General features: G+C 40.4%; 1 protein-coding gene across 4 annotated transcripts in view; it reads left to right on the forward strand.

Annotated features, from left to right (window-relative positions):
* MYOM1 (myomesin 1) overlaps window positions 1-27,554 on the forward strand; it is a 195,149-nt gene that overhangs the window by 69,715 nt on the left and 97,880 nt on the right. For all 4 annotated transcript variants that reach the window (XM_035270670.3, XM_078347837.1, XM_035270669.3 and 1 more), the window contains 6 exons: window positions 5,614-5,706; window positions 7,773-7,861; window positions 7,979-8,041; window positions 12,973-13,137; window positions 18,219-18,380; window positions 26,495-26,636. In XM_035270670.3, coding sequence (XP_035126561.1) covers window positions 5,614-5,706; window positions 7,773-7,861; window positions 7,979-8,041; window positions 12,973-13,137; window positions 18,219-18,380; window positions 26,495-26,636 — 714 coding nt within the window. The remainder of the gene's footprint in view (window positions 1-5,613; window positions 5,707-7,772; window positions 7,862-7,978; window positions 8,042-12,972; window positions 13,138-18,218; window positions 18,381-26,494; window positions 26,637-27,554) is intronic.

Genomic DNA, 27,554 nt, shown 5'->3' on the forward strand with positions numbered 1-27,554 from the left:
CAAGATAGTTGCATAGGTACACACGTGGCAGTGTGTTTTGCTGCCTTCCTCCCCTTCACCCACATTTGGCATTTCTCCCCTTGCTATCCCTCCCCAGCTCCCCGCCACCGCTGTCCCTCCTCTATTCCCCCCAACAGACCCCAGTGTATAGTGCTCCCTTCCCTGTGTCCATGTGTTCTCATTGTTCATCACCCGCCTATGAGTGAGAATACACAGTATTTCATTTTCTGTACTTATGTCAGTTTGCTGAGAATGATGTGCTCCAGATTCATCCATGTCCCTACAAAGGACACGAACTCATCATTTTTTATTGCTGCATAATATTCCATGGTGTATATGTGCCACATTTTCCCAGTCCAGTCTATCATCAATGGGCATTTGGGTTGGTTCCAGGTCTTTGCCATTGTAAACAGTGCTGCAATGAACATTCGTGTGCATGTGTCCTTATAGTAGAACGATTTATAGTCCTTTGGATATATACCCAGTAATGGAATTGCTGGGTCAAATGGAATTTCTATTTCTAGGTCCTTGAGGAATCGCCACACTGTCTTCCACAATGGTTGAACTAATTTACACTCCCACCAGCAGTGTAAAAGTGTTCCTATTTCTCCACATCCTCTCCAGTATCTGTTGTCTCCAGATTTTTTAATGATTGCCATTCTAACTGGCGTGATATGGTATCTCAATATAGTTTTGATTTGCATCTCTCTAATGACTGGTGATGATGAGCATTTTTCATATGTTTGTTGGCCTCATGTATATCTTCTTTTGTAAAGTGTTTGTTCATATCATTTGCCCACTTTTGAATGGGCTTGTTTGTTTTTTTCTTGTAAATCTGTTTTAGTTCTTTTTAAATTCTGGATATCAGCCCTTTGTCAGATGGGTAAACTGCAAAAATTTTTTCCCATTCTGTTGGTTGCCGATTCACTCCAATGACTGTTTCTTTTGCCGTGCAGAAGCTGTGGAGTTTGCTTAGGTCCCATTTGTCTATTTTGGCTTTTGTTGCCAATACTTTTGGTGTTTTGGTCATGAAGTCCTTGCCTACTCCTATGTCCTGAATGGTTTTGCCTAGATTTTCTTCTAGGGTTTTTATTGTGCCAGGTCTTATGTTTAAGTCTTTAATCCATCTGGAGTTAATTTTAGTGTAAGGTGTCAGGAAGGGGTCCAGTTTCTGCTTTCTGCACATGGCTAGCCAGTTTTTCCAACACCATTTATTAAGCAGGGAGTCCTTTCCCCATTGCTTGTTTTTGTCGGGTTTATCAAAGATTGTATGGTTGTAGGTTTGTTGTGTTGCCTCTGATGCCTCTGTTCTGTTCCATTGGTCTATATCTCTGTTTTGGTACCAGTACCGTGCTGTTTTGATTACTGTAGCCTTGTAGTATAGTTTGAAGTCCGGTAATGTGATGCTTCCTGCTGTGTTCTTTTTGCTTAGAATTGACTTGGCTATGCGGGCTCTCTTTTGATTCCATGTGAAGTTCAAGGTAGTTTTTTCCAGTTCTGTGAAGTAAGTCAGTGGTAGCTTGATGGGGATAGTGTTGAGTCTGTAACTTACTTTGGGCAGTATGGCCATTTTTATGATATTGATTCTTCCTAACCATGAACATGGAATGTTCTATTTTATTTTTAAAAATTTGTTTTTTACAGACATGAGATCTCACCGTGTTACCCAGCTGGTCTTGAACTCCTGGCCTCAAACAATCCTCCCGCCTCAGCCTCCCAAAGTTCTGGGATTGCAGACATGAACCATCACTTCTGACCTGCAAAATACTTTGTAATGCAAATTTTATAGAGATATGAGCAATACTTTTGATGAGAAGCCAGATTGAGTATCACTGAGTCATTTGGTCAAACAGCAGGTCACGGCCTTTGGTATCACAATGCTTTTCTTAGGCAAAGAGGAACCACCGAAAACCCTCCAGCACAGAAAGAGCCAGAGCGAGCTTCTGAGTCCAGCGTGAAATTACCTGAATCAATCAAATAAGAAGAGCATGTGGATTAACATGTTCTACCCTGTCCTTCCTCAAAATGGGGAATGCTGAAAACTAGCAGTGGCCAGTAGATTTCTTTTTCCAGGCCATCTCTGATCAGATAGTCCTGTCTGCTGGAGCCCTGTGTTGAGACAGCTGTCTGAGGCTGCTGGCAGGGAACAGCACTGCATCAGCTTGCAGGGTCTTCTGTATTTGGAGAAGGTTATGTTGCTGCACCTGCCACACAGCTGCAATTCTTGAGCCAGTCCCACCCTCTGCATTTCACATCTGAGGGAACTGAGACTCAGAGCGTCAGCTTACTCTCTTCGTGTGCATGTGTTGAAAATCATCCAACTTTGGGAGATGGAGGCAGGAGGATCGCTTGAGCCCAGGAGTTTGAGACCAGCCTGGACAACACAGTGAGACCTCATCTCTATTTATTTAAAATAAAATAAAAACCATAAAATCATCCATATCATGACATATATGTTTGTCAGAACTCTGTTCTCTAAGCTAAAAAAAATTATGAAGCAACAATTAATCTATTGCATTACATGATAATTCTGCTCAACCCAATTTAACCAACTGAGGGCCTGCTCTTTGCCCATGACTCATTCTTCCTCAGGAGTGGAAATAGAAGTAAATGTGGATCAGGCCAGGCACAGTGGCTCGTGCCTGTAATACTAGCATTTTGGGAGGCCAAGGTGGGAGGATTGCTTGAGCCCAGGAGTTTAAGACCAGTACAGGCAACATAGCAAGAGCCCATCTCTACAAAAAATAGAAAAAATTAGCTGAGCATAGTGGTGCATACCTGTAGTCCCAGCTACGCAAAAGTCTGAGGTGGGAAGATTGCTTGAGCTTGTGAGGTGGAGGTTGCAGTGAGCTATAATCATGCCATTGCACTCCAGCATGGGAAACAAAATAAGACCCTGTCTCAAAAAAAAAAAAAAAAGTAAATGTGGATCAGACCCAGTTCCCAACCTCAAGAGCTTGACAACTTAATAGAAGAGACATATATCCAACCATAATTTTGATAAATAATTATATTTGGTAATTTGAAGCAAGTGACCCTGATACAGAGAGGCAGGAACAATTCATATTGTATCATATTTTAGGGAGAAGTTTATTGAAGAAGTGGCATTTGATCTGAATCTTGAAGCATGAGTTGGGGTTTTACTAGATGGAGAAGAGTGATTTTTTTTTAAAGTGTGGAAAATGAGTAATGTGCTTTAGGGACATAGGGGTGTATGTGTGTGAGAGAGAGAGAGTTGGGGAAAGGAAGGAGCTGACTGAAGCCAATGTTCTTCCTTTCTTTCCCTTTCCATTATGTTCCCTCCTCCCAAACCTCCTCATGATCATGTCCACAAATCTGAAGAAATGAAATGCAGAGAGAACGGTTAGAAAATGGAAGCATCATATGGGTCAGCAGCCAGGCTGCCAGTTCAAAGTCCCCCTCTGCTGTTCCTAGCTGTGTGACTGGGCACGTTCCTGAAACCCTCATGCCTTGGTTTCTTCATCTGGGAAATGAGGTTAAAAACAGCACTATCTCATACGGTGATTGTGAGGACTGAACTTACCAGTGCATACATAAAGCACTTAGAGCATTACCTGGCTCGTGGTCAACTCTCTGTGTCATTGGTGTTTATCGGGGTTATTTACATCATCTGTGCACGCGAAGTAGTCTGTCTGAAAGGGAAATAAGTGAAAGCCAGTTCCTCTTTTGGGCAGAAAAGGGTTTAAGTTGAAAAGCCTGGTCCAGCACCATAGCCACTGGCTACTGAGAACATGAGGAAGTGGTGAAGAGTTCAGGCACCACGTACAGACCCAGAAGACAGGGAGAGGCCCCTCTGCAGAGGCCAGTCACTGGGGGCTGCGAGACTTAACCAGACATGGAACAGTCAGAAAAAGGGAGGCTTTCAGCTCTTGTTTGTCAGAAGCTCCCTTTCATGATTTGTATTATAAATTCTTCCAAGGCAAGAGCCATGTTTGTTTATGACATTGAATAAAACCCTTAAACATAATTATGTTTCAGTACAATGATATTGCAGGTCAGGTGCAGTGGCTCAGGCCTGTAATCCCAGCACTTTGGAAGGCTGAGGCCAGTGGATCACCTGCGGTCAGGAGTTCAAGACCAGCCTGATCAACATGGTGAAACCCCGTCTACTAAAAATATAAAAAATTAGCTGGGTTTGGTGGCAGGCACCTGTAATCCCAGCTGCTTGGGAGGCTGAGGCAGGAGACTCACTTGAACCCTGGAAGCAGAGGTTGCAGTGAGCTGAGATCACGCCATTGCACTCTAGCCTGGGCAGGAAGAGTGAAACTCCATCTCAAAAAATATATACAATGATATTGCTGCTAATAACATGCTAGAATGTTAGCAAGAATAATGTTTTGCTCTCATTTTACACAGACAGCCTACAATAAAACCCCCGACACAAAGCCTTCCTCTCAGTTACGTCAACAGTTGTCAATTTTTTAAAAAGCTTATTTGTTTATTTATTTATTTTGAGACAGGGTCTCACTCTGTGGCCCAGGCTAGAGTGCAGTGACATGATCACAGTTCACTGCAGCCTTAACTTCTCAGGCTGAAGCTGTTCTCCCATCGCAGCCTCTAGAGTAGCTGGAACTACAGGTTTACACTCAGCTAATATTTTGTAGTTTTTGTGGAGTCAGGGTCTCACTTATTTCCCAGGCTGGTCACAAACTCCTGGCCTCAAGTGATTCTCCGACCTCCACCTCCCAAAGTGCAGAGATTACAGGGATTACATGCATGAGCCACCATGCCGGGCCTAAAAAGCTTTTTAACTGTAGTATAATATGCACACAAAAAGTGTGTATCATATATAAATGTATAGCTTTAGTGAATTTTTGTAGATTGCACACACCCATGTAACTGGCACCCAAATCAATAAACATTATCGGCACCCAAGAAGCCTCCTTCATGCGTCCCAATGCACTACTGATTTCTAGTAACATTAATTAGTCTTTTTGTTTTTGTATTCTATATTAAGCAATCATTCTGTGTTCGAAGTTTTGTAACTGTGTTTTGTTACAAGACATTCAGCCATATTGTTATGAATGGTCAACATTTTTCATGTAAGTTTACAGAGTAGGGGAAAGCACTTCATCAGGTAGTATTACTATATTGCTGTGACATTTCACACACGCTTATATGATTTACATTTATTTATTTATTTAATTATTATTATTTTTGAGATAGAGTGTCGCTCTTGTTGCCCAGGCTGGAGTACAGTGGCGCGATCTCAGCTCACTGCAGCCTCTACCTCCTGGGCACAAGCCATTCTCCTGCCTTAGCTTCCTGAGTAGCTGGGATTACAGACAGGCACCTGCCACCACGCCTGGCTAATTTTTGTACTTTTAGTAGAAACGGGGTTTTGCCATGTTGGCTAGGCTGGTCTCAAACTCCTGACCTCAGGTGATCCACCTGTGTCAGCCTCCCACAGTGCTGGGATTACAGGCGTGAACCACTACGACTGCCCGATTTCCATTTGTTTAATTGATGCTGCTGCTACACTCAGTGCCCTGTTTCCAGGTGTTCCTACAAGAACAAGAATTGTATGTGTGTGTTTAATCACAAAGTTACTTACACTTCAACTTACTTTGTTTTGTTTCCATTCTGTTATAGGTATAAAAACCAGGTGCCAATAAATGTCCATGCAAACCCTGGAAAATACATTATTGAGAGTCGATATGGAATGCACACTCTGGAGATTAATGCGTAAGATAACATCAATTTCCATGTGTTGCTCAACAGTGCTCAGGGAGGCGACTCAGCCCTGCAGTTAACAGCCACTCTCCCCACTTCCTCCCAGTGCTGTGTGATCACAATGAGGGACATTCATACGCAGTGCTTCTCTGGGTGCACACCTGAAAGTGATATGTATGACTAATCTTTACCATGTGCACACTACCTCCCAAAGTGATTTTATATTTGAATTTAGTCAAAGATGATGAGGAAAAAAAATTTGCATCTTTTAATTTATCTTTTTATATACTTGGGAATTTTTCTTAGATGTAAGCAAGAAAATAGGTTGCATAAGGAGGCATTTACATTAATAATCATTTCAGAGTCCCAAATCAATATCATCATCACATTCTCTTGCTTTTAATAAATAAAGGCCATGGAGATCCAGGGAGGTGGCATTGAATATGGGCTCAACTTGGAGATAATGTTCTTTCCTTCAGATTGCCAGGAACCGTGGGAAATTATGCACTCTCTCAATCTGTGTTTATGGGAAGCAGGCTAGATATTGAGATGTTTAAGCTTAAAGTAAAATCCAAAGCAAAATTTGAAAACGAAACCTACGTAAAAATTCCTAAGTTCCCAAACGTTTATTATGCCTCCCGAGATGATTTTGAAATTCAAGCCTAATTAGGTGGATGAAAAAGCTAAACAAGCCCCACCATTTTCAGTTTATATAAAACCATGGCATGCATAAATGTCAAGGTGAAATTTATATCATTCATTCCCAAGGGACTTAGAGCCTTCTCCTCAGATCAGAGGAGCTGGCCAAGTGATGCTGGGACCCTGAGACATTTGCCAAGCACTGACCCTGACCCAAAGTCAGGTCAGTTCATTAGTGGGTGGTACTGCTGAAGCAGAACTTTCAAAGTTAAGTAGTTATGAGACAGGCAACTGTATTTGCCTTCCTGGGGTTCTATTGATGTCTGTAAAATTTCAGCAAGAAAAAAGTTTACACAAGTGAAACTGAACCCTGAGGAATAATGAAGAACACGAGAAACTGGTAGTGATAAGACATAAAACAACCTACTTTGAAACCTTAGCCTCTTCATCTCTCCATGAGACCGTTCTCTCCCTAATGGTCTGTTTTTTATAAGACATTCCAATTTCTGTATTATAGCTTAGAAGAACATCCAAATGGCACTTCTTGTGTTGTGCTGTGAGCTGAAACTCCAAATATGGCCTGAACCTTAGTGGAAATGAAGTGTAAATAACTTAGTTGAGCTTCAAAGCTAGAACACATAGACCAGTTGGGCTCCCTTGTGGGAATCTACACGGAGGGACTGCTCCTTTCTCTTCTCTGTTGCCCTGTTGCCCCCAGACCGAAACCCACCACAAAGGCAGGACAGCAGGGAAGCCACGCTCTCCAGTGTGCCTCTGGGTAGTTACCTGCTACAAAGGTACATGCCTGCACATTTTCTCCTCCCAGTGCAACTTTAGATAAGTAGATTATAATGCTGTTCACTCTGTAATTTATATGCCTAGCACTTGGTTGACTTTTTTGATCTTTTCTGTTTTTGAGACAGTCTCACTCTGTCACCTAGGCTGGAGTGCATTGGCACAATCTTGGCTCACTGCAACCTCCACCTTCGGGGTTCAAGTAATTCTAATGTCTCGGCCTCCAGAGCAGCTGGGACTACAGGTGTGTGCCACCATACCCCGCTAATTTTTTGTATTTTTAGATGGAGTTTCACCATATTGGCCAGGCTGGTCTCGAACTCCTGATCTCATGATCCACCCGCCTTGGCCTCCCAAAGCTTTTTTTTGAGATTTTAAATGAACCTAGGCTAGGGTCACAGTGAGCTATAGGTGTTCTCTCCCCCTCTATACTGCTGGCATGAAACTGCAGTAGATCACTTGGACTAGGTCATATCCCACAGGTGGCTAGATCAGAGATAATAGCTGTACCAAGAGAGCCAAAGAGCCATGTGTTAGCCACTGATTTGCAGGGGGCTGCGACAGCAAAGAGTTCCCTGATGGAACAGCTAGTAATCACAAGGACTGTCACTGTGATGGATGTTCATTTCCATCTGTTCTTTCAGATGTGATTTTGAAGATACAGCTCAGTACCGGGCCTCAGCGATGAATGTTAAAGGAGAGCTTTCGGCATACGCTTCAGTTGTGGTGAAGAGTAGGTTTGCTCTGTTGGTTTTCTTCCAAGTGTCATTGTTTTTTTTAATTTCTCCCTGTTGTTTTAAAATAAATCTATCACAAAGCATTTCATATGTATTTCTGTTTTCTTCTCTAGGGTATAAGGGAGAGTTTGATGAGACTCGCTTCCATGCTGGGGCTTCCACCATGCCCCTCAGCTGTAAGTTTAAAAACACATTTGCTAAGTGTTACCTCTATGTTAAATACGGCATAATAAGCTAGTCCAGATTGCTGAAATAAACATGTATTATATATAACATAGTGTATACTAGGATGGGTATAGTAGGTATCTGCAGTTATTTTATTTACTTATTTTTTTTTTTTTAGATTCTTTGGTTACTATTCTCTTTCTGAATCTAATTGCCTTTTTATGGTTTTATGAAAGTCCAGATACAACGGGCTAAAAATGACAAATGCTTTTAAGTCTTTCAGAGTTAAACTGAGAAAGATCATTATACAAACCTGGGCAGAATGATGTAACCAAACACACACACACCTGAGTCTAGACTATATCAAAGCACTCTTACTCACTCTTAACTATCCAGATGGGTATCACTTCCTTGAGAAATCAAGTCTCACCCCCACTGCCATACCTAAACTTTACCCAGTCAGGGTTCGGTGTCCTAGGTGAGGCCACACACCTTGTCAGAGCATCGTTGAGGCTGGACACTGTTACCCATTGTGTGTCAGTCTCTCCCACTGGTCCATGAGCCACTTGAAGGCAAGATTAGACCTTTTATCTCTAAACCCCAGGGCCTGCCACAGAGTAGGTATTCAATAATGAATGAATAAATAAATGCCTTAAGTTATAAAGTACAATCTAAAATGAAGTCTAAATGTGATTAAATAAAAACCTGTGGACAATATTCTAGTCAGAGGAAATTTGCAAATTTATGAATGTCATTTCATTTACATCAGAACTTCTATTTATGGGAAGCAATAAAAGCAAAATCTTTATGGTTGTTAAAATAATGATACAGTGGTCAGACTGAAAAGGGTAGTCAAGCCCTAACTTAGTTTTCACACATTAAAAAATAAATGGTAGTTTTGAAAATGGCTGATATCAGTTTTTCACCTGTTTAGCTTGATGTCTGTAGATGACCTACTGCACTGATTTCATGGAATGTCATCTCATTTAATATCCGAAGTTGCAATCATTGGTATCAGCCCCATGGGTGAGAAGGGATGAGTAGTTGTGCAATGGAGAAGCACATCCCAAATCATGTTCATGTGCTTCATGTTGTGAAGCACATCCCAAATCATGTTCTTCTCCCATCTCTTGACTTATGCTGAGATAGAATAGTTGAGGCCAGACGTGGTGGCTCGCGCCTGTAATCCCAGCACTTTGCAAGGCCAAAGCGAGTGGATCACCTGAGGTCAGAAGTTTGAGACCAGACTGGGCCAACGTGGTGAAACCCTGTCTCTACTAAAAATACAAAAATTAACCAGGCATGGTTGTGGGCACCTGTAATCCAAGCTACTCAGGAGGCTGAGGCAGGAGAATCACTTGAACTGGGGAGGCAGAAGTTGCAGTGAGCTGAAATCACATCACTGCACTCCAGCCTGGGCTCTTGGGTTTGTTCTAATAGTTAACATTTATTGATCAGTTCTGCCAGACAATTTACTAACACATTTTTTATATGCATTGATTCATTTAATGTTTCCCAAAAGCTTATGAAGCAGTTGCATTTCCATCTGTGCTATGCAGATGAGGAAATAGTTTAGAGAGGTTAAATAGTGGGGCAAGACCACACAGAGTGGTAGAATAGGGATGTGTAACCTGGTCTTTTTAATTCTAAACCATTATTTCAAACAAGGAGTCAGCAAACATTTTCTTTAAAGGACTAGACTGTAAATATTGTAGGCTTTGTGGGCCATATGGTCTTGTCACAACCACTCAACTCTGCCTCTGTAACACAAAAGCAGCCATACAGTAGAATGAATGAACATGGCTGTGTTCTAATAAAATCTTCTTTATGAACATTGAAATTTAAAGCTTCTGTGACTTTTCACGTCACAAAACATTGTATTTCTTTTTATTTTTTCAATCACTAAAACATACAAAAACCATTCTTAATGATCTAAACAAGAGGCATTCTAGATTTGCCCCACAGACTTGCCAACCACTGCCCCAAACCATTTTTCCCAGGATAGTAAGTACATGTGACAAAAGATTAAGGACATGATGATGGAATTATTGTGTTGTCTTCTGGTTGTTAAACTGGGGTGCCTCCTACTGAACTCCAAAGTTACTTCAGACAGCCCAGTCCAATCTTAGATACAGAAGAGAACCTAGAAGTTAGGTCTGTTTCTAGGGGGCCTACTTGCCTTTCCAGCTGGGTCTGGAATATCTGGACCACTACAGGCTCTCCCAGTAACCCTCACCTCTATGCCCTAAGGCAACTGTGGAACCAGCCCATCCTCCCAGCACTGTGCAAGATCTGTCAAGTTGTTTCTCTCTCTGGTCTCAATGGACATCAACACATAAAAGTGAGGCAGATGGGAGATGTGCTTCCAAAGAGAAGTTATTTCACTGCTGATTAGGGTTACCTGGGAACACACACAATCAAGACAGTACAATGTACTGGCCAAGAGCACCGAAATGACCAGCCAGTGCATATCTGGCTCTGCAGGGGAATGCGGTCGGTTATTTTGCCCTCCTGTGCATCAGTTTCTTCTTCTATAAAATGTGGATATTAAGTAGTACTTACCCAATAGCATTATTATGGGGTTTATGTTAGTAGGTATTAAATGCTTGGACCAATACTTGGTCTAAGTTGAATTCAATAAATGTTAGTTTGCATTTTCTTTTTCTTTTCTTTCTTTTTTTTTTTTTAATGGAGTTTAGCTCTTGTCGCCCAGGCTGGAGTGCAATGGCACGATCTCGGTTCACTGCAACCTCTGCCTCCCGGTTTCAAGGAATTCTCCTGCCTTGGCCTCCTGAGTAGCTGGAATTACAGGTGCACACCACCATGCCCACCTAATTTTTGTATTTTTAGTAGAGATGGGTTTCACCATGTCAGCCAGGCTGGTCTCAAACTCCTGACCTCAGGTGATCCACCCACCTGGGACTCCCAAAGTGCTGGGATTACAGACCTGAGCCACCACGCCCAGCCCAGCTTACATTTTCAGGAGCAATGAAAGAAGTCTTAGGAAGACAGACAAAATACATGAGAAAGGGACTAAGTTTTGGAGTTGCAAAGTTATGAGTGTGAATTTCAATTTCACACATGCTGTCTGTGAAATTCTGGCATTAGGTGTATGTTACCTTTGTGAACTTCCACATCCCCACCTGAAAGAGAGGAAGAAGATAATAACTATGGCATAGAGTTGTTGCAAAGAATATTTGATATGTCAAATGTGAAATGCCTGGCATGTAATAACCCATTAATAAATGGTCGTTTCTTTCCCAAGTCCTTTCTTTGGTGAAAAAATAAAACCTAGGAGAGTTAATGATGCAGGCTGCATTTACTCAATCAATAAATAAGATATTTCTGAGAATAATATTTTTAAAAGTTAGAATATTTTAAACTTTTCCATTTTCTCCCAATATTTCTTATAATATGTTTTACTCAGATCATTAAAGAAACCAAAGCAGCTTATTTAAAAATTCCATTAAAATTATTTAATTAAAAATGATTTTTATTTTTATGGATACATAGTAGTTGTACATATTGATGAGGTACATGTGACATTTTGATACAAGCATACAATGTGTAATGATCAAATCAGGGTAACTGGAACATCCATCATCTCAAGCATGTCTTATTTGTTTGTCTTAGGGACATTCCAGTTCCACTCTTCCCATTGTTTGAAAATATGAAATAAACTGTTAACTGTAGTCACGCTATTGTGCTTCCAAACACTGGATCTTATTCCTTCTATTGAATTGTATTTTGTACCCATTAACTAACCCTACTTTATTCCCCATCACACTATGCTTCCTAGCCTCTGGTAACCATCACTCTACTCTCTATCTCAATGAATTCAATTCTTAAATGCTATCACATTTGAGTTGATAGCAGTTCTGTGCCTGGCTTACTTCCCTTAACGTAATGTCCTCTAGTTCCATCCATTTTGTTGCAAATGACAGGATTTCAATCTTTTTTTGGCTGAATAACATTCCACTGGGTATATGTACCACATTTTCTTTATTCATTCAGCCGTGGATGAATACTTAGGTTAATTTCACATCCTGGCCTATTGTGAAAAGTGCTGCCATATACAAGGGAGTGCAGATGTCTCTTCTACATATTGATTTCCTTTCTTTAGGATGTATACCCAGCAGTGGGATTGCTGGATTATAGGGTAATTTTATTTTGAGTTTTTGAGGAACTTCCATACTGTTCTCCATAGTGGCTGTACTAATTTACATTCCCACAAACCGTGTCAAAGGGTTCCCTTTCATCCATGTCGTTGTCAGCATTATTGCCTGTCTTTTGGATACATTTTAATTGGGGTAAGATGATATCTCATTGTGGTTTTGATTTGCATTTCTCTGATGATTAGTGATGTTGAGCATTTTTTCATATACCTGTTGGCCATTTGTATGTCTTCTTTTTAGAAATGTCTGTTCAGAGCTTTTGCTCATTTTTAAATTGGATTACTTGAATTTTTTCCTATTGAGTTTTTTAAGCTTCTTATATATTCTGGCTATGAATCTCTTGTCAGATGAAAAACTACATTTTTATGAATAATGGATATAGCTATTTTGGCCCAAGAGTACAAGCAGTAGAGTTTAAATCAACTCAACATCTAAAATTAAAAAGTGCATATGTTGCCGCAAAAGGTTTAAGTCTAGGCTAAATGTGGTATTAATTTGCACTTAACACATTAAATCTGACCCTTTAAATTCTATTCATTACAATAATAAAAACAAGCTATATAGCCAATAAAGCAAGAATTTCCATACAAATGATATGTGCATTTGTTCTAAATAGTTCTTATATAGGGTTTCATTTTGGCCCAGATAAATCATTTGCTCATTTGTTCATTTCTTTGCTGTGACTCCTTTCTGCCTGTGCTTATTAAAATGCTTGTGTCTCTTTGATGAAGACAAAAATTACTGATATTTGTTTTTTTTGTACCCAGTTGCTGTGACCCCATATGGTTATGCATCCAAGTTTGAGATCCACTTTGATGACAAATTTGATGTGTCTTTTGGGAGAGAGGGAGAGACGATGAGTCTAGGCTGTCGTGTAGTCATCACTCCTGAAATTAAACATTTCCAGCCAGAGATCCAATGGTACAGAAATGGTGAGTCTTTACAATGAATACTCACTTAGGTTCTTATTTGAAGGAAGTTGTAGACCAGATTGCAGATCTGTTTATCAGAGCTGGAAGTTAGAGAGAATCTGGAAGTTAGAGGGCACTACCTATTACATGATTAAAAGGTTTTTACATGTATAGCAAAGTAGCAACACTTTCTTATATGTGGAGATGATATTTTCTTTTTAACAAGTAAGATATGGAAAGAATCATAAAGAATGTATGTTCGGCCAGACGCAGTGGCTCATGCCTGTAATCCCAGCACTTTGGGAGGCCAAGGCTGGTGGATCACCTGAAGTCAGAAGTTTGAGGACCAGACTGGCTAACATGACAAAACCCCATCTCTACTAAAAATACAAAAATCAGCCAGGCATGGTGGCGGGCGCCTGTAATCCCAGCTACTCAGGAGGCTGAGGCAGAGAACTCCTTGAACCCAAGAGGCAGAGGTTGCAGTGAGCGGAGATGACACCATTGCACTCATCTGGGCGACAGCGTGACAATCTCAGGAAGAAAAAGAAAAAAAAGAATGTATATTCATTTTGTCAGTCAATCCATTTGGTAAAATGCCCATCTTCATAGATTTATTCATACCACAGAAATGGTATGTAACTTTAAAAAATACTTATGAAACAATAAAATCCTGATGCTTGTGAAACAATAAAATTCTGGTATTATTTTAATTAACCAGAAGAGTAAATTAAGAAGAATTTGAGACCCTCAAACTTTTGTTTTAACATATTAAAGGCTTTTTTTTTTTTTTTTGAGACAGAGTTTTGCTCTTGTTACCCAGGCTGGAGTGCAATGGCACCATCTCGGCTCACCGCAACCTTCGCCTCCTGGGTTCAAGCGATTCTCCTGCCTCAGCCTCCTGAGTAGCTGGGATTACAGGCTCGTGCCACCGTGCCCAGATAATTTTTTGTATTTTTTTTTTTAGTAGAGACAGGGTTTCACCATGTTGACCAGGATGGTCTCGATCTCTTGACCTCGTGATCCACCGGCCTAAGCCTCCCAAAGTGCTGGGATTACAGGTGTGAGCCACCGCGCCCGACTGTTAAAGGCTTTTCATAATTTTAAATTTTTTGATAAGTATATTCTGTTGTATACAGTATATTCAAGTTACACTCATGGTCCCTTAAGGACACAAAAATAGATAAAATGATCCTTTTGTTTTGCATCATATTATAGCAGGCTGGTAGAACAGAAAGAAAATCCTTCTGTTGTCGGTTTCTCTGACTCTGGCTTTAAATCACAATTCAATCTCACTTTGCTTCCAAAGGGACTAGAGCCATGATACTTTGGAGAAAGACATAAGGATTTAATTTCCTCTTTTAAACTCCATTTGGGTTAAAGTCTATTTAAAGTAACACTCCGATCAAACCCAATCAAAGCAAAATAAAACAAAAAAAACTATCAAAACAAGTTGATGAGTTGAAGCATTGGACTTAAGAAATAATGTTGTTTCTAAGATAACAATAGACCAGACACAGTGGCTCATGCCTGTAAACCCAGCACTTTGGGAGGCAAAGGGGTGCTTATCACCTGGGGTCAGGAGTTTGAGACCAGCCTGACCAACATGGCAGAACACTGTCTCTACCAAAAAATACAAAAATTAACTGGGTGTGTGGTGCAAATCTGTAGTCCCAGCTACTTGAGTGGATGAGGCAGGAGAATCACTTAAACTCTGAAGGCAGAAGTTGCAGTGAGCTGAGACTGCGCCATTGCACTCCAGCCTGGGTGATAGAGCAGGACTCCATCTCAAAACTAAACAAAACATAAAATAAAATAACAATAAATCGTAGGTCCAAATACATTGAGTTTCTATACGAGAGTATCTCATAGAATAGACCAAGCCATATAAACTGTTTGAAGAGAATAAGGGATTGCCCCAAATCACACAGCCAAATTCTGGCCACAGGAGACCTCCAGACCTGCTGGTTTTCACTCTAAACCTGGAGATCTTTTCATTACCATGTGCCTGCCTCCTTTTATATTGTCCGTATTAGGTCTAATATAGAAAAAGACTCATGACTCATGAGAAAATTTATACTTTCTCTTACCTGTCTGCCTCCTTTTATGCCTAGGTATTGAAAAAAGCATTGACATTTAAGAAATTTAATGCTAGGAGCTAGCATGGGCCTACATACATAATTATCTGTGAGGCCCATGCTAGCTTCTAGCTGAGAGAAGATATGTCATGGAGAGAGCAATGAATAGGGCCCAGGGACTTTCATCATCCTTTCTAATTTATCTTCAAGTCTTCACTAGGTTGATTTCTACAGAGGATTATATTTTTAAGCTCTTAAACACCTTAAAATTCCAGACACATTTAGTAGTGTGCTAGTAAGATCATCATATAATTTTTCTGTTTAATTGTTTTAGAAAATAAATTTTGGAAAAATACAGAAAAAATGAAAGAAAAAATAATGATAATGCTTTGCAGTATTTTCCTGTAAGATACTTTATTATTATTATTCATATTACTATTTATTATTCAAACTCCATTTTGTTCAGGTTAAAAAACAAAGGCACAGAGAGGTTAAGTAATTTGCTTAAAGTTACATAATTAGAATGATTGGACTGAGCTGGGCACCGTGGCTCAGGCCTATAATCCCAGCACTTTGGGAGGCCTAGGTGGGCGGATCACTTGAGGTCCGGAGTTTGAGACCAGCCTGGCCAACATAGTAAAACTCCATCTCTACTAAAAAAAAAAACCTGTATATATATATATAGTTTATATATATATATATAGTTTATATATATATAGTTTATATATAGTTTATATATATATATAGTTTATATATATATATATATAGTTTATATATATATATACATACACACAAATATTAGCTAGGCATGGTGATGAGTGCCTGTAATCCCACCTACTCGGGAAGTTCAAGATAATCACTTGAACCTGAGAGGCTGAGGTTGCAGTGAGCTGAGATCACACCACTGCACTTTAGTCTGGGTGACAGAGAAAGAGACTCCTTCTCAAATAAAAATAAAAAAAATAATAAAAAAGTTGAGATAGAAAGATCAGACTGAGATATAGGTCTTTCCGGAGCTGACTTTTTGGGCCTGTGAACGGTATCATCTTACAGGACCAAGAGACCTGGGGTTTGTTCAACGCTCTGCTGTCACCCCCTTGAAGTTCATAATCACTTTATCTTTGACCTTGTGTTTTATATGTGGAGTCCAAAGGGACTATGGCACATGCACAAGATCAGAGTGGCCATGCAGACTCAGGCTCCCAGGGCAGAGTGCAGAGTGGCAGTGTGAGCACCAGGCAGCAGGTATGGTCTTCAGGTATGCACACGAGCACCTGGGGCAGTCTGTGGCACCATGGCGTTTCAAGGTGATGGCAGAGACAAGAACCTAGGACCAGATGGGAATTAGCAATGGTGGTGGCACCAGCAGCAGTAGTAGTGGTGATGGGTCCCATGGCTGTAGAGGAGAGAAGGGGCTCAGTGTGGAGGCAGCACAGGGACACACAGTGTGGGGCCAGCTTGTCCAGCCTCCCCTAGAACTTAGCTCTGTGAGATCTGCACAAATATTAACTCCTGTCCTGGGCATGGGGACAGGAACTGCTGGCAATAGGACAGTAAACTTTGTCAGTAAAATATTATAAAATAAAAGTGTACAGGTAGACACTGCAATAAAGCATATAAGGCAGTTAGAATTCTTCGAGGTTCGAATCTCTGGTTTTGAGGCTTAGAATTAGAAATTAGAGATTGTAGCATTTGATGGAAAAGAACATTTTCACATGAAACTTTGGATAAGCTTATTATTAAGGAAGACAGTTTTAAAATTACCACTTATAATTGAAGATACAGTAGTAGAATACATAAACATCCTGAATTACATACAAATCACAAAACCATGTTCGGCTTGTAGTATGTCCTCCGCAAAAATTATAAGCCGTATCGGTCAAAGCATTAAAATGAAACTGTATAAATTCACTCCTAAAATTAAATTGAGATTTACATGAAACTGATTTGTATGAAGAGTTAAATCTCTTTAGAATAACTGGCCCTTAAGAATCATCAGTTCTAGATGACTAAAATTTATATTTTGAAATAGTTTCTCAGAAAGTTAACCAATGTTGTCATAGCCTATGTAACTTTCTTAACAGCTCCAGTAACAGCTGCATCAGCAGAAAGGTCCTTCTAAAAATATTACGGAAATTCATTCATGATCTTGCATTTCTAAAGAGTGACTGATGTTGCTTTTAATTATATAGATTTGAAATGAAGTTGCTAAAAGTATACGTTTTGATGACTAATAAATGAATTTACAGAAAAGCAGGCCGGAAATATTATCAATCAAGGTGTCATACTAGTAACATATTATTATTGATTCCATATAAAATTATGGCACCAAAATATGATTTTTTGCAACTGTATTGCCTATTATATTATTATAAGTGATACACTATTTTTAAAGGAATAAGACATATTTTAGCACCTTTAATTGCACTTTTTCTCTGCTTTTTGAACAAGGGGCCTTGAAATCTAATTTTGCACCAGGCCCTAGCAGATTATGTGTCTGCCCTGATCCCCTTACTTTTGGTCCAGTAATTTTACCAGTGTAAGCCTATCGGACTGGCTCAAAGTCCTAGAGACTTCCTCTAGTAGTTAAATCACTTTCAATATATAAAAGGCTGAGGAGAGGGCCGAGCACAGTGGCTCACACCTGTAATCCCAGCACTTTGGGAGGCTGAGGCAGGCAGATCACAAGGTCAAGAGATCGAGACCATCCTGGCCAACATAGTGAAACCTCATCTCTACTAAAAATACAAAAATTAGCCTGGCATGGTGGCACACGCCTGTAGTCCCAGCTACTCGGGATGCTGAGGCAGGAGAATTGCTTGAACCCAGGAGGCAGAGGTTGCAGTGAGCCGAGATTGTGCCACTGCACTCCAGCCTGGCACCTGGCAACAGAGCAAGATTCTGTCTCAAAAAAAAAAAAAAAGGAAAAGAAAAGAAAAGGCTAAGGAGAGGAATGGAGAGGAGACAAGAAGGAAGTAATAAAGCGAAAATAAGTTAATTTGCTTACTTTTTATAAATTTCTAGGAGTACCTCTTTCTTCATCAAAATGGGTGCAAACACTTTGGAGTGGAGAGCGGGCCACACTGACATTTTCGCATCTCAACAAAGAAGATGAAGGCCTCTATACAATTCGTGTGCGGATGGGAGAATATTATGAACAATATAGTGCTTATGTCTTTGTTCGAGGTAAGTCCCAGCAAAAACCAAAACACCTAACAATATTTAATATTCTAAAGCCAAAGCAGTTTTTGATTACAAAACAGTTCAAACATGTTTTGTAATGATGAAAGAGTCATTTGAAAATTCTGGTCAGGTGCAATAGTTCATGCCTGTAATCCCAGCACTTTGGGAGGCCAAGGTGGGAGGATCTCTTGAACCCAGGGATTTGAGACCAGCCTAGTAACATAAGTGAGAACCCATTTCTACAATTTAAAAAAAAATTAGCTGGGCATGATGGCATGTACCTGTGGTCCCAGCTACTTGGAAGGCTGAAGAGGGAGGATCACTTAAGCCCGGGAGATCAAGGCTTCAGTGAACTATGATTATACCACTGCACTCCAGCCTGGGTGATGAAATGAGACCCTCATATCTCAAAAAAAAAAAAAAAAGAAAGAAAAAAAGAAAATTATTGCAGATTACATTGAATAAGAATGTATTAGTTTCCATTAAAATAGACCTAGGCCCAGTGGCTCATGCCTATAATCCCAGCACTTTGGGAAGCTGAGACAGGTGGATCACTTGAGCTCAAGAGTTCGAGACCAGCCTGGGCAACATGGTAAAACCCCATTTCTACAAAAAATTAGCCAGGCATGGTGGTCCGCAATTGTAGTCTCAGCTACTTGGGAGGCTGGGGTGGGAGGATGGCTTGAGCCTGGCAGGCAGAAGTTCCAGTTGGCTGAGATTATGCCACTGCACTCCAGCCTGGGTAACAGAGTGAGACTCTGTCTCAAAGCAAAACAAAAAAAGTAGAACTAGTGTAAAAGCTGAACCCTGAGGGCACCAACTCAAAAGTCACCATTTTCCATACCATGTTACTGTCATTCATATCAGGACTTTCTTCACCTGTGGGAGCCACTAGTACAGTTGCCCATGGGTGTTCAGGTGGAGATACTAAATCCTAACGATACCAGCCAGCTCAGTTTAAGGAAGCTGCTGCAAAAGAGGGATGTGTGATTTTGGGTGTAAGCCTTTAATATGCATTTCAGAGAGTAAGTTTACTATTTTATTTTGGTCCTGTTGGCCTATAACTGAACTTTATAGCCTCTGTTTTGATGAACTAGGAAGAAAGGGGCTTCAGCTTAATTCTTGAGACAAACCATAATTGTTGACTTTAGGAGTCTTTCTTCTTTTCAGTGGTGTCTTAAATGGATTGGATATGTACAATTGGAATATTATTCCTCCACAGGATTCTAGCACTTTGGAAGACCATTAGCACTTTCAGGCTAACAGGGTAGTATTCTGTTTTTTTATGGGACGGTTAGGTACGGTCATAAGAAACAATCAAGAAGAGGAGCAAGAAAACAACATTTATGACGCTCACGGGTCCTAGAAACAGGAATAGCAGGACCACGCGGAAAAGGGTGGTCAGGAGTCAGAAGGGTCAGGAGGAGCAAAGGAGTGCATAGACCAAGGCCTTTTTGGAGTTTTTTTGGGAAAGGAAAGTAGGGCAAGTAAACAGGTTAGGATTGGCTAGTTCAAATAATTTCAGTAAGCCCTAAGTTACAGGTGTGGTCCCTACTTGCTTGGTACCTGGCCCCAGAGATGATGAAGGCAGAGTAATATTGCTTCCTGGGTTCTCCAGGCCAGATAAAGGAGGTGTGGCTGAAGTGACTAGTTTGCTTATCAGTCATGCTCCCTTCTGGGCCCTAAGAATTGTCTTACCTCAGGAAGGCAGGCAGGCCCTCCTTAGCCAGAAAGTGTCTAAGATGTTAAGGCCTCATAATAAAGAGAAAATTTAAAATATAACAATGCAGGTAGATTTGCTCATTTTAATCTGTCATGCACTAAATAAGAATCGTACATTCATAAACATTGTGAGTACTCCACTGGGATCCACAGACTTCCAAAGGATCTGTGATTAGAACTACGTTTCAATATATAATTCAGTTTTTTGGTAACCACATGCATTTTATTTTATGTGTTTAAATGTATTACTCTCAGAAGGACCTCTACACTTTACCAGTTTGTAAAAGGAGTTGATGGCTCAAAGAATGTTCGGATTCTCATCCTAGCACAACCCCTTAATTTTAAGATGCAGAAAATGAGGCTCAAAAAAGTTTACCAAATTTACCAAAAACTTCAGTTAATTAGAAGGAGAAGTGGAACTAGGTTAGAGGTCTTCCAGTGGCTAACCCGGGATTTTAATCAGGATCTAGACTAAGCTGCTGAAATGAAGTAACAAAAGGTTTGTTTCTCTCCTGTATGAGGAGGTTGGGTATGATCCGGATGCCTCTTCCTGGGTCCCCTCTATGTTGTGATTGCACTGTCCTCTGGGGTACTGTTCCAAGCGCCCATCCCAGCCTATGGGGAAGGGAAAGAAAGGGAGTGGAGGGGCAGAGGCTGAATTGCACACATCACTTCTGCTTGGTGCACACTTAGCACATGCACACACTTCACAGTGAGGGGAGCTAGGATGTACCATCTCTTGTTAGCCAGCCATGTTTTCTGCTAATACTCAGGGGTCCTGGTACTAAAAGGAAGCAGGAAGGATGATTACTGGGGACAGTTAGCAGGCCGTACCACATCAACATTGAACAATATGAATGAACACTGAATTCTGTCTCAGACCAGTAACTGATAAAGATACCTGAATATCTATAACATCTGAAAAATGTGTCAGGCTTTCTTCACCACAAAAGCATCATGAAAAAGTCTGTATCGCCAGGGAACAGAGGAGCTGGCCTTCTGGGTAAATGACAGTGAGAACTGACACACTGCAATTAGCAAGTGTGTTTGTTTAGCCAAATCACCAGGATAAACCTAGCTAGATGAGGATGAACTAAGCTGTCTTTGCTTCGCTTTCCGTTGTTTTACCAGAGCCAGAGAACATCACTGGCTGTTCAAAAAATCTTGTCATGCTGTGGTGCTTCCTTCGGGAACTTTTCCTGGGAACCCTGACATAGTCTAGGGTTCCTCAACATTTCTCAGTGCCCACACCCAGAATGGTGCCTCTTTGCCAAGTTTAGGCCAGACTTCATATTACTAACTATGGACGGGGTGAAGGTGTTCCAACTTAAAATTTACACTTAAGCCAGCTTTCAAATCCACAAATTAACGAAATGGAAAGATATTCAGTTTATCAGAGGATGGTGTGAGAGAATTGAAAAGATAAATGGAAAAGGCAAAACTGGAAAGGTAAATTTCAGCTATCACATTGTGAATTTTACAACTTTTAGAAAAAGACTTCACTTATAAATTTATTTTAAATGATATATATTAGGTTTCTAAAAACGTGTTTTTGAGGTATAATTTACATACCATAAAATTCACTCATGCCAAGTATACAATTTGTTGCTTTTTAGTATATTTACCAAGTTGGGCAACCATTACCCACACTTCACTTTTAGAAAATTTTGACCAGGTGCAGTGGCTCACGCCTGTAATTTCAGCACTTTGGGAGACCAAGACAGGAGGATCGCTTGAGCCCAGGAGTTTGAGACCAGCCTGGGCAGCATAGCAAGACCCCATCTCTACGAAAACTAAAAACAATTAGCTGGGTGTGGTGCATGCCTGTAGTCCCAGCTACTTGAAAGGCTGAAGTGGGAGGATTGCTTGAGCCCAGGAGGTCAAGGCTACAATGAATCGTGACTGCACCACTGCCTGGGTGATAGAATGAGACCCGGCCTCCAGAATAAGAAAGAATAAAGAGAAAAGAAGGAAAGAAAGAAGGTGGGGGGGAGGGAAAAGGAGGGGAGGGGAGGGAATAAAGGGAAGGAAAGGGAAGAAGGAAATGGAGAAGGAGGATAAGGAGGAGGAGGAGAAGGATGAGGAGGAAGAGGAGGAGAGGAAAAAGGAATAAGAAGAGAGGGAGGGAGGGAAGGCAAGGCAGGCAGGCAGGCAGGAACGGAAGAGGGGCAGGAGGGAGGGAGGGAAGGAGAGAAGGCAGGAAAGAAGGAAGGAAGGAATAAAGGGAGGGAGGAAGGGAGGGAGGGAGGGAGGGAGGAAGGAAGGGAGGGAGGAATTTACTCCAAAAAGATTTCTTCTCCCTATTTCCCTCTCCCATACCCAGTCTAACCTTCTGCAACCACTAATTTACCTTCTATCTCTATAGATTTGTCTTTCTGGACATTTCTGGATCTCTTTGGTTTTTTATGTCTGTCCTCTTTGGCTTTACATGTTTTGAGGTTCATTTATATAGTAACACATATTGTTCCTTTTTCTTATTAAATCGCATTCCAATGCATGGATATGCATCCTTTGCCTATACGTTCACCCACGGACGGACAGTCGGACTGTTTTCATTCTTTGGTTATTATAAATGACTCTGATATAAACATGTATGTTCATATTTACAGGCCTATATCTTCATTTCCCTTAGATACCTACCTACAAGTGGAATTGCTAGGTCATATGATAAATTTGTGTTTAACTTTGTAAGAAACTGCCAGTGTTTTAAATAATATTTGTTTTTTTTTTTAACTTTGTATTCATTGAGCTGCATGAAGCCACTTCAGGGTATTGCTTTGGGGCTCTGATATTCTTGCAGCTTAGAAAATAGCTTTCATACCAGAACAATCAGTGTGTAAAGCACCATATGTCTGCAGAAACACATTGTAAAGAGCTGTACACATTTGGCCAGGATGTTATTACATAGATAATATGTGTTCACTGTGAGAAAATAGATAATATAAATTTAAGAAATAAAAAGTAAAGCCATCCATAAGTCTACCACCCACAGATATCCAGTATTATCATTTTATTACATATTCCTTGAGGGTTTATTGTATTCTTTCCTTCTCTTCCTCTATTTCTTTTTTTTCAGACTCTCTCTCTCTCTCTCTCTCTCTCTCTCTCTCTCTCTCTCCTCTCTCCTCTCTCTCTCTCTCTCATGAAGAGAGAAAGAGACAGAGAAATAATAAGGTGATAAAGAATGTCATTAAATATCATGAAAGAAGAATTGAAAATGGTAACTAAGTATTTGAAAACCTTTTCATTAGTAATCCAATCAATGAAAATTGAAATGAGGCTGGGCACAGAGGCTTACACCTGTAATCCCAACGCTTTGGGAGGCCCAGATAGGAGGATCACTTGAGCCCAGCAGTTCAAGACCAGCCTGGGCAACATAGTGAGACCTTATCTCTATAAAAAATAAAAAAAAAATTAGCTGGGCGTAGTGGAGTGTGCCTATAGCCCTAGCTACTTGGGAGGCTGAAGAGGGAGGAGAGCTTGAGCCTGGGAGGTTGAAGCCGCAGTAAGCTATGATTGCCTCACTGCACTCCAGCCTGGGCCACAGAGTGATATCCTGTCTCAAAATAGAAAAAAGAAAATTGAAATAAGATCTTTTTTCCTATCGTACTGAAAAGATTTAAAGTTTATTGAAATCCACTGGGGTAAAGGGATGGCGGAGCAAGCACTGCTACAGCAGCTGGTGAGTATAAACTGATGCAGCTTTTCTCAGGGTCTTTGCCACTGGTATGTTTCCAACAATTCTAAGAACTAAGTGGACAAAGGTGGAAAAAATGTTTGGGAGAAAATTGGAAGAAATATATATATTCGCCAATATGCAATTCATAGAATAAAGTATAATAGATGTTCCATGAAACAATGTATAACACACAGCAACCCAAACCAGTGTCTACCTCCATATATTGATATGGAAATATATCAGGAAAAAACAGCTTACATGAAACTATATAGTACAATCACTTTGTTTCAAAAATAATCATTTCTGAGTTGTAAAAGTCTAGAAAGATTTAGGCCAGTATGTTAATAGTAGTTATCTCTGAGTTATAAAAAAGGGATTTTAACTTTTTTATTATCATATATTTGATATAAAATATTTATATAATAATTTACAATAAAGACTGACAATAGAATTACCTACATTTTGCAAAAGATTATTAATAGTCTATGTCAGAGGTCAAAATACAAAGAGTTGTGGGCTAATCTTTGATCCAATCATCAAACCTACAAAGAGTATGACTATTTGGAGGGCTGGGATAGGGAAGGGCAGAGGCGCAGAAGAGGATTAATGTTGTCTGAAGGGTACTACCCACACTGTGTAGCAGCTGCGGAAGCCAAATACTGTCTCCTTGCATCACCATTTTCTTTTGTCATCCCAATTATGTTTTGTTTTCCACACTACATTGTAGCTTCTTAAGAACAAGAAGGATTTTTTTTTTTTTTTTACAAGGTCTTGCTCTGTCATGCAGGCTGGAGTGCAGTGGCACAATCATAGCTCACTGCAGCCTCTACCTCCCAGGCTCAAACAATCCTCCTGCCTCAGCCTCCCAAGTAACTGGAAACACAGGCTTACCCTACCACACCTGGCTATTTTTTTTTTAAATATAGAGACAGGGTCTCACCATATTGCCCAGGCTGGTCTTGAACTCCTAGGCTCAAGTAATCTACCTGCCTCAACCTCCCAGAAGTGCTGGGATTACAGGCATGACCAACTGCACTCAGCTAGGATCTTTATTTTTTAACTTTTGCAGTTAACACCTAGAAGAATACTGAATGAATGAATGAGCGAATGAATGCCTGAGTAACTTGTAAGATTGTCAAGCCCACCTCAGTTCCAGTCAATGCTATACAAATGCTGAACAACGGCTCCCTGAATGCCTGCTGTCTGCCAGGCTCTGTTACAGTGCATTCCTGCCATCATGCATCTATGCAATGGATGCCCAGCTCACTGAACTCTGCAGAGGCTGCTGGTTGTTGTGTTATAGGCCGTTAGCAAAAGGACATGGCTAGAGGTTGCCAGCTGTCCCCCTTGCAGCTGAGTGGCTTTCTAGCAATGCCTCTTTTGTAGCCCAAGCATGTCAGCCTCAGCATCCCCACCTCCTCTGCAGCTCTGCTCTGCCTTTGCCGTCAGCATCCCCACTGTCTGCCATCCATTGCTCTCAAAGCCTGGAAGGAAAAAAGTGTCTCCTCATCAAAATGCTCGTTTCCCATTGAGTGGCATGCAGAGATTCTGCATTAAGTTTTAGGCACGATGAATTAGTTACATTCTCCTATAGCACTTCTGCAGGAGATATTTGCCTAGACACTTTCCTGTTGGTTCATAGAGGAAGAAACAGAATGTTCAAAACCCAAGTGGCTTGAGCTCTTCACAGGTAATGCAAACCTATTAAATGGAAAAGTAGACAAATATTTCTGCCATGTTATCAAATGTCCTTGTAACTCATAAGAGTTACAGAATGTAGATCATAGGAGAAGAAAGTATTTGTTCAGTTGACATGGGTGCTTCCCTTGAGTGAGTGGCTCCTGCATGTCTCAGCCTCTTCTACTAACTGTTTATGAAAGCGTTGGTCAAATGCCATCAGGAATTGGCATGTGGCCTCCTCCTCGAGGGACCCTGCCTCTTGTCTTAATTATTCTTGCTTAAAAGGTTACTAACTGAATACTTTATTCCCCCTTTTCTCCCTCCTATAAACAGCCCTGATTCACTAATTTAGCTGTGTCTAAGGGGCCTCATGGTCAGGGGATCTCATTTCATAAACAGTGATTGTACTCTATTTCTTGTATTATCCCAGACTTTTACTAAACTCAGATAAACTAAGCTTAGATGTGAGTATTGCGTTGGAGTTCTTTTCCTAAATATCTTCAGCCTGGTAACAATCATTTGATTAAAACAAATATTTTCATTTCTCTTTCAAAATGGTAGTGTCTTGCTTTGGGACTGGCAAAGCTCCATGACTCGTATTCTCTTGTGGATGCCTCCAGAAGGGGCATTTGTCCCCCTTGGGAGCCTTTCTTAGTTGTTTCTTAGCAACATTGCACAATCAATGTCATGAGAACTGACTTTCTGGCACAACTGACTTGTCTGAATGCAATCTTCAGCCTCTCCATATTAATTTTCTTTTGGAACATTTTGGGCTGCAAGGGCCATGAGGCAAAGGTCATGGGTTCTTTTCAGAGCATTTTCTATTTTTTAACACAGTGTTCTTCCTGCTGAAGGTGAAAAACACACATTGTTATGTTGATCAACAAATAGCAAGATTTGATGCTTACTGTGTAGAGGCCAAAGATTGAGCCACTGTGATGATGTGGTAAGAAGCATGTGCACTGAGACCTCAGCCTGCGAAGCTGATAGCATGTCTGAGAGGGTTAATGAATGGGATACTTCTTTGTCTCCACAGATGCTGATGCAGAGATTGAAGGAGCCCCAGCTGCTCCCTTGGATGTGAAGTGCTTGGAGGCCAACAAAGATTATATCATCATCTCTTGGAAACAGCCAGCTGTCGATGGAGGGAGTCCTATTCTGGGATATTTTATTGATAAGTTAGTGCATCTGTTACAGTTATTTGGTCATAGAGATGCATGCTTGATTTCTCCCATCATTTCTAGGGGAAACATTTTCTTTTCTGGCCTTCCTCTTCTCTGTTTCTATTTCTGTATCTCTCTTCATCTTTCTTTTTCTCTATTTGCCTCTGTCTCCATCTGTCTCTCTTTTTCTGTGTATGTGTATGTATGTATGTATGTACATACATACACATACATATATATCTATATACAAATACATATAATGGTATATATATATATATGTATATATATATATAATGGGTATGTATACCCATTATAGATACGTGTGTGTGTATTAAGTATTTAAAAACGCTGATTTCTAATTGAGTGCTTTTACAGCGGTTGGTACCTGATACCTAGGGATGGAGTGGATCACTCCCCAGCAGACAAATGTGACAGCTCATATCATACTGTTACAAAATTCATCTTTGGAATTTAGGTAAGTAGGTAGGTAGAGATATATATATTTTTTTCATTTCTAAGATGGCCTCTGTTAAGCCTCTAGTAGGTCTGCAAATCCATAGCATTCTTGCCAAATTAGTGACATGAGCTGCTAGTCAAATTCAAAAAAATTCATCTTTGGAATTTAGGTAAAAATGATGAATTAGATATTTACCTACATTCCAAATATGAATTTTTTGAATTTGGCTACCAGCTCATGTCACTAATTTGGCAAGAATGCTGTGAATTTGTGGACCTCACAGAGGCCACCTTGGAAATGAAACAATTGGAATTCAACATAGTTAATGTCCATATTCCTAATATGTCAGTAATTTAAGAATATTTATTTTGGTAATACTACCAAAGTCGTATTTCTATCTCAGGATGTGGTTTCAAGTTATGCAAAGAAGTAACAACAAAAAATCAATAGTGCAAACGATGCACTATCTACAAGTT

The sequence above is a fragment of the Callithrix jacchus genome, chromosome 13 (genome assembly GCF_049354715.1).
Source record: "Callithrix jacchus isolate 240 chromosome 13, calJac240_pri, whole genome shotgun sequence".
NCBI classification, from domain to species: Eukaryota; Metazoa; Chordata; class Mammalia; order Primates; family Cebidae; genus Callithrix; species Callithrix jacchus.